The sequence below is a fragment of the Clytia hemisphaerica genome, unplaced genomic scaffold (genome assembly GCF_902728285.1).
Source record: "Clytia hemisphaerica strain Z4C2 unplaced genomic scaffold, Clytia hemisphaerica genome assembly, whole genome shotgun sequence".
NCBI classification, from domain to species: Eukaryota; Metazoa; Cnidaria; class Hydrozoa; order Leptothecata; family Clytiidae; genus Clytia; species Clytia hemisphaerica.
The window spans coordinates 1,453,651-1,461,508 of NW_027103247.1; the positions used below are offsets into that span (position 1 = coordinate 1,453,651).

At 33.4% G+C, this 7,858-nt stretch overlaps 1 protein-coding gene across 2 annotated transcripts in view; it reads left to right on the forward strand.

Moving 5' to 3' along the window:
* Positions 1 to 4,584, forward strand: part of LOC136821408 (uncharacterized) — a 22,823-nt gene extending 18,239 nt beyond the window's left edge. The window contains exons 9-11 of one of the 2 annotated variants that reach the window (XM_067077674.1): positions 2,757 to 2,954; positions 3,058 to 3,319; positions 3,498 to 3,999. In XM_067077674.1, the coding sequence (XP_066933775.1) occupies positions 2,757 to 2,954; positions 3,058 to 3,319; positions 3,498 to 3,857 (820 nt within the window). In that variant the 3' untranslated portion in view covers positions 3,858 to 3,999. Of the gene's footprint in view, positions 1 to 2,756; positions 2,955 to 3,057; positions 3,320 to 3,497 lie in introns of both variants that reach the window. The other variant, XM_067077740.1, reaches the window with a different exon arrangement.
* Positions 4,585 to 7,858: the final 3,274 nt, after the last annotated feature.

The following is a 7,858-nucleotide window of genomic DNA, read 5'->3' on the forward strand; positions in this document are numbered from 1 at the left end:
TTTGCTGTTGTTTAAAGTGTCTTTCAGGGTCGATATTTTCATTGTCAATAAAGCCAACATTGCATTCATTACACTTTTTCTGCAGAATTTCATTAACCTTCTTAACATTTCGATTTAAATCATCACCTCTTGGGATAATGCCAGATACCAAAATGCAAGTTTCTTTACTTTCTTCGCTCACCATTTTCGTCAATCCTATGATGTTATCTGCTATGTTTTCAGGCTCTTTTAGCTTCAGATCATTTGTCCCACAGTGTATGATAACAGCATCCGGCTTTTTATCTAATGTTGGTTTAATGTAGTGTTTCATACAATCCACCTTAGCCCCAGGAAAAGTTTCCACAACAACTTTGTTTGATTTATTTGATAGTTTGAAACCTTTAATGTATTTGATCATTGAATCACCAACAACCGCAAACAGTCTTTTCTGTTATCATTATTATGTTAACAGAGTTTTCTTTTTGTTATTCTATTGCGAGACTTACGCCTTGTAACATTCATCATTTGTTCCGAAGCAATAATTCTCATTATCATTTTCTTCAATGAAAAGTGCATCATATCGATTATCAAGTGTTATTTTTCCAAGTTGAGCGTTGTTAATAGGCTTAATAGGATTTTTCGGTAAAAGAAATTCGTCATTTTGTGTGTCTTTTTTAATGTTTTGATTTACAGAGGACTTTTCTTGTAGAAGCGTGTAGATGATATCATTCCGATTTTCAAGCTGCCTCCTTAAAAATTCTACCTCCCTTTTCAAGTGGTCAATAAATTTTTCTTCAGTATGGTAACTCTGTTCATGTCTTGAAGAATTTTCATGATTCAACGGTTTCAGAAACTCAAGTTCATCTTTTATTTTTCTCCAGACAAATGTCTTCATTTCATCAAGAACTTCAATTTTCAGAGCGTCTGTGAACTGTTTGTCGATGAAAGCTTCAGTCTGTCTGATTTCTTTTTCAAAACTAGTCTCATTTTCATCCATTCTTTTGCATACAATGATCCAAGAAGATATGTGTCGAGATAAACAGGAAACAAACCAAAAATTAGAAGCAAAGTTTGAAATCAAGTTCAAAAACCAAAATCCAAAATCCAGAAATCAAAGTTTTTGAAAAAATCTGCAACACGTCTGCACTCGACGGCGAACACGGTTCTATTACACCCCTGTATGAATCTAAAATCGAAAAACCCGATCTCAACACCCTCTGGTTGCGCCTCCTCGGTCACTGTAAACAATTGGTTTCGCTTCTAATTTTTTATTTCTACAGTTGGAAGACTAGGGAGCTGGATTATTTCTCTTTGTAGTATTGTCTCGAGAGGGAGATAGGAATTTAAGGGCTCTGACCATAGTCCAAAAATTGATTTTGGTATTTGAACATGAGTTATATTTCAGGTTTCTTAACACTTTTAACAAAGAATTGCCTTTATAAATTGCTTTTTAATCGAATCCCTTAAGAGTAATTAAGAATTTAATTGCAAAAATAACGTTATGAACTTTAAAAAGATGTTAATAATATGTTGCTTCACCCTCTTTTACAAAAAGTGCTTAGTTTTAATGGGTAATTAACTTTTTTGTTTCAAAATTTCTTTACACTGTGTTATTGAACTATTTTAAATTTTGCGGAAAGTTTTTCTAAAAAGATGTGTCAAAAGTTATGACTGTTTTTTTTAAGCAAAATCCAGATGAAAAATTGATGAAAAACCACTATTTTGAAGAACAGATTTGCAATCCCTTATTTTTAAATAAAAATATTGCTTCATACTGTTTTTACCTTCCAAAAACAACTAAAATCTGGCGGACTGTTTTACAGTCCGCCTAAGCAAAAGCATATTACCATACACTACCGGGCCACTTAATCGCGCCATCCAGTCTATAAAAAAAGCTTTAAGTGGACCCCGGGCTAGTAAAAGATACACCATCTACTGCGAAAAAATTTTCAAAATGTTTTTTCTTCGTCGAAACTAAGCTCTTCAAAGTTGAAATACTCTTCCTCGCAAAAGTTTTCATTTTCTTATTCATCAAATTTTTTCAATGCAATTTTTGAATTTTCAGATTCAGGAATAGTTTGTCTAACAGAAAATGTATAACATGCCATAGTTTTGTTGGTTACATCAGTCAGAAAACACATTTTAAACACAGCAATTATGAAAAATTCACTATGGTCAGAGCCCTTAACTGTGGAAGTAATTCCCCGGGCACCAAAAGCGAATCAATTTTATTTGCTGTCCTCTATTCTGAAAAAAAAACAAAATTCCTGTAAAGAGCCATGTCAACTGAGTATCAAAAAACCTTGAAAAGTGCCAAAGTTTTAGCCAAAAAAACCTTGAAAACCTTGAAAATCCCGAAAAAAAATCCGTAGACACCCTGGAAGAGGATCGTGCTCTAATTATGATAATTCATTCTCTCGTTCATTGCCACTTGTACCACTATTTTATTTTTTACTGATTGGCCGGATACAATCGTGAGCGCTATCAGAATTATAAAGAAAACGAACTAAGGGACTGGGATTATATACTCCCAGTGTATTTTCATTTAAGCTTCCTCGGAATACACATACCCATTCTTTGACACGGAAAGTCACGAGACATATTTTTCAACAAATAAGATTTAATAATTTCGAGGGTAAAACAAACATTATGGTTTAACTCACTAAAAGATTATGTTTACTGAAAACACATAATTAATCTTTAGTAAGTGTTCTGTTGTATCCCAGTTCTGACGTCATGCCGTGGCGAAAGATTGCATTTTTTTTTGGTTTTGACAGGTCATCAACGCCACAAGAGGAAGACAACACACCTTGGCATTGGCCGAAAGAAGTTTCCTTTGAAGGAGGTCGTCTCGATGTCGAACCAACCAAAAAAAAACAAATTTCACAACAGTTCAAAGCTTCATTAGGAAAAAATGTGACTGTTTTAGATGTGGAAGAAATCTGCAATGCCGAGTTTTATCAAAAATATCAAAGGTAGCTAAGATTTATATTTGTGGTTTCCATTTTGTATATTGTTTTTTCCTTTTAAGCAATCAGATTTTTTAGTAATAATATATTTTGTTTCCATTTTTTTTAGCAAGAAGAAAATCTTAACGAAGAAACTTGGCGAAAATGATCTCAATGAACTCGAACTGTATCATGGGACAGATGCCGCAGTGGTTGATGGGATATGCAAACAAAATTTTGATTGGAGATTGAACGGTAAAAACGCAACGGCTTTTGGCCAAGGAAGTTATTTTGCCAAAGAAGCTTCATACAGTTTGACCTACACAAGACCTGATTCAAATAAGTTGAGATATATGTTTTTGGCAAAGGTTTTGGCTGGACGATCAACCCGGGTATGATAACTTTAAACAGCTTTTTAATGACTTAGGTATAGATATTAATTAGCAATATAACACGTGGCTCCTACCAAAAAGTACGACTAAAAGTATGTCTTTTAACATTTAAGACTTGTAATTTGGATTTGAGTATGTTTAAGATTCAATGATTTTAGTTTAATTAATTCAACTTTAGGGAGACCGTACTTTGAAACGACCACCGCCCATATCACCTTCAGATCCTCATACACTTTACGATAGCTGTGTCAACAGCATTTCGTCACCTTCAATGTATATTGTCTTTGAGCGCGATCAATGTTATCCTCAATATCTAATCACATTTTTACTGGATGAGGAAAATTACTGTTTAGCACCCAATCAGAGCGAGCCTTCGTTAACTGAACGGTGTCTTCAAAGATACGTTGTCGAAGAATTGAAAAATAGTAAAAAGATACAGCCTTTATTACAACGACCACCGAAACCAAAGAAACGACCCGATATAGGACCACGCTCATCTTCGTCTGGTAATGCCGATAATGATTGTGTTATTTCATAAAGTTTGGTAATACTTTAAGGCGCGTACAAACTATGTGGCGGGTTGCAAATATCTAATGTGAAAATTAGTTGATTTGCTAATTTTGGCAGAAAAATAGTCCTTGCAAAAAATTTAAAATCCTAATTTCGGCCGAAATGCTTGGAAAATGAAAGAAATTAAGTGAAAAAGAGGCAAAAACTTTCTCAGAGAATTATCGATTGACAAGTGATTTCCAACAAACAAGCGTTATTTTTGTATGGTATTATAAACAAAGTGCACATTTGATTTGATAATCCTATGCGCTGTACTGTAGCATATTTAGGGGCTAATTTGTTGTAATTTTTATGTTTTTGTATCTTGGTAACATTAGATCTTTTAATTTTAGAAGTATTGGGGGAATTCAGTAAGGATAAGGGATAAGGGGATAATTGGCAAACGGGTATATTTTTGAAGACATAGAACTTATCAAAGAAAAGAGTTTTAAAGGTTGTTCGTATTTTGACAATTTTAAACCACATTACTCTCAAAATATCAAAATATTATACAGATATAAATAGAGTGAGGGCGAAAACTGATTTTGATGAATTTAGACATAATTTAATTACAAAGAATCTTTATGATTTTTTTCTACTCGCAAAATTTGAAAATAAGTTAGATATTTTTAGATATAACATAAGAAAATATTTTTTCTAATTTCGGTTTATATTTTTAAAATAATATGATCTACAGTGTGTCCGGAAACTGCGTTAGACATAAGTGGTTTGATTAATTTAATCGTAGAAATTTTAGCGAGATTAATTTTAGCGTTTTAGCGAGTTTTCCCTATTTTCGCCAAAATAAGTCTCGCTAAAACATGCTGAATGGACAGATCGCTAAAATTTATCCGCGCGAAATTTCTGGTTATATTGCCTTGGTACATTTTATCAATAGAAAGGGTTTCAGCGCAAAGAAATACTAGAAAACGAATTCAGTCAATAATGTAATACGAGTATTCTCTAAAATTTATCCACGCGAAATTTTTTGAAATCGTGATTCGCTAAAATAAATCCAAAAATAATCAAGATTTTCCTGACTCGCTAATATACGCTAAAATTAGTCTCGCTAAAATTTCTACGATTAAAGTAAACGATTATCAAATTATTAAAAAATGGGATTACTGTAGTCAATTTTATATGCTCACTAATTTTCTTTCTCTAGTCGTTGTAAAATTTGCCTCACCTTTAAAGACAAGGGAATTTGACAAAAGATTAGAACTCGAAAATAAATATATCATACTCGGTACTACGTAACATCTAAAAAGCCACTTGCTTTCCTTTTTCCATGGCCCTTTTTCTGGACAACAGTTAAGCTTGTTTTTTTTTTCGTTTTAAAATTGTAAATTTCATTTATGAAGATTTTTGGAAGATGATTGGTTGATTTAATTGCAAATTGTAAGAATATAATAATTGATAATCGTTCAGCGGTATGCCTTTAATTTTATTCATAATGTACAGGGAGACTCACCCCCCCCCCATTTTAGTTTCATCTCCGAATACAGTAAGCATAACTTTTACACTGCATGAAATAAGTGTCTATCGCACTATCGTTTAAAGGCTCAAATTCATTGAAAATGAGCATAATGCTAAGCATACATCCAAGCTGAAATGCAAAAAAAATAGTGCAGCTTTTCCAAAACGCTGACCTTTTTAGGGCTCTTTGAGCTTTCTTAGACCAAAGATTTTTGCTTGCGGTGCCAAATTACAAAGAAAACTCATTCCTTGAGCCGAATCAATGTTCCGACTTAAAAATTCGAAATTTTCATGAACCCAAAGAAAATCAACAAATCGAAGTCTAAACATATACTGTAAATAAGCATAAATTGAGGCTGAAAATAAGATTTTGGTAAGGTAAGTTTTGGTAATTGAGCCTCGACCTGATTTTCCCGTATGCTTAAAAAAATAGTGTAGACACATTACATTTCCCCGAATAAAAAAGAGAAACGGAAAGTTGTAAAATTTTCACTTGATTAAAGGTTTTATTTCTACATAAGTGTTCCCGTTTCTCATATCAGACACATATTTCATATCAGGACAGTGTCTGCCTTATTATATTGTGCTGATATAAGCAAAAAATGTTTTTTTATTCTTTCTGACCAATCTTGCTCCACATCCGTGTCAATCCAATGTGAAGAAGCTTATGAATTAAAATTGATGAGTAAGCAAACGATATCACACTTATTTAAAAACAAAACCTTTAATATCACACTTGATATCACAAATTAAGTCAAATTTTTACAACTTTGTGTAACTTTCCATTTTCATTTTTGGACCTACCCCGGTGGGGTAGTCCTATAAATTAACCCGTGTTCGTTCGTTCGTTCGTCCGTTCGTTACTAGCTTTTCTCGGGATTGGCTCATTAGTTTTTCCTAATTTTTGGCACAAAGATGCAAAATGGTAATGCCCAAAATGTGACTGAGCCCGATTTTCGAAAAAAATTCATTTCCGGCCGAAAATGCCGGAAATATGCCGGAAAAACCGGTTTTTTGGCATTTTCTCGAGATTTCATCATTAGTTTTTTCTGATTTTTTGCACAAAGATGCGTATTAGCAATGCCTAAAACATGGATTAGTCCGATTTTTGAGAAAAAAAAAATTCTATTCCGGCTGAAAATGCCGGAAATATCCGGAAATCGCCGTTTTTTGCAGATTTTCATTGGACTTTTTCCTTATATTTCGTTGTTTTTTCACACAAAAACATTATTTTTAGCAATGCCCACCATCAAGCATGGTTTAATTGTCAATAAAAGTGATTTTTGAAGCCGGAACTTTCTAAAAATCGCCGGAACAGCCTATTTTCGCCGGAAAAAAAAAAAAAAAAAAAACGGCATTTCTTGAATTTCTCGAGCTGTACTTTATATTTTTTCATGAAATTTTGCACACTGATGCAAAATGGCAATACCTAAAATATGACAGAGCCTGATTTTCAATTAACGTACTTTTCCGGCCGAAAATGCCGGAAATATGCCGGAAATACTGTTTTTTGGCATTTTCTCGAGATTTTATCATTTGTTTTTTCTGATTTTTTGCACAAAGATGCGTATTAACAATGTCCAAAACATGGCCGAGTCCGATTTTTGAGAAACATTTTTTTCCGGCGGAGAATGCCTGAAATATGCCGGAAATCGCCGTTTTCTGGGTTTTCATTGGGCTTTTTCCTTTTAAATGGTTGTTTTTTCATTCAAACACATTATTGATAGCAATGCCCACCATCAAGCATGTTTCAATTTTCAATAAAATTGAATTTTGAAGCCGGAACTATTTAAAAATCTCCGGAACAACCTATTTTCGCTGGGAAGACAGTATTTCTTGAATTTCTCGAGCTGTACTTTATATTTTTTTATGAAATTTTTCACACTGATGCAAAATGACAATACCTAAAATGTGACGAAGCTCGATTTTCGAAAAACATTTTTTTCCGGCCGAAAAGGCCAGAAATATGCCGGAAAAACCGGTTTTTTGACATTTCCTCGAATTTTCATCTTTTGTTTTTTCTGATTTTTTGCAGAGAGATGCGTATTCGCAATGGTCAAAACATGGCCGAGTTCGATTTTTGAGGAAAATTTCTTCAGGTGGAAAATGCCGGAAATCGCCGTTTTTGCAGATTTTCATTGGATTTTTTCCTTATATTTCCAATTTTTTTCACACAAAAACATTATTGATAACAATGCTCACCATCAAGCATGATTCAATTTTCAATAAAACTGATTTTTGCGACCAGAACTTTATATTTATTTTTTCCTTACAACCCTTTCCTCTCCCCCCATCAACAATCAATGATGAATTTTTTGCGTTATGCATTTGCGCTAAACGCTATATCTTCTGACTGATTTTTTTCATTTTTCTCCTCGCATTGCTATCTAACTTTCATCATCAGGTAGGTCCATTCAGCATCTAGCTTGTTTTTTTGTCATTTTTTGAAAATGTCCGTTTGGGGAAAATTACGTTCAAGGAAAACCAGAAAGTGTTACCAGGACACATTCTTAT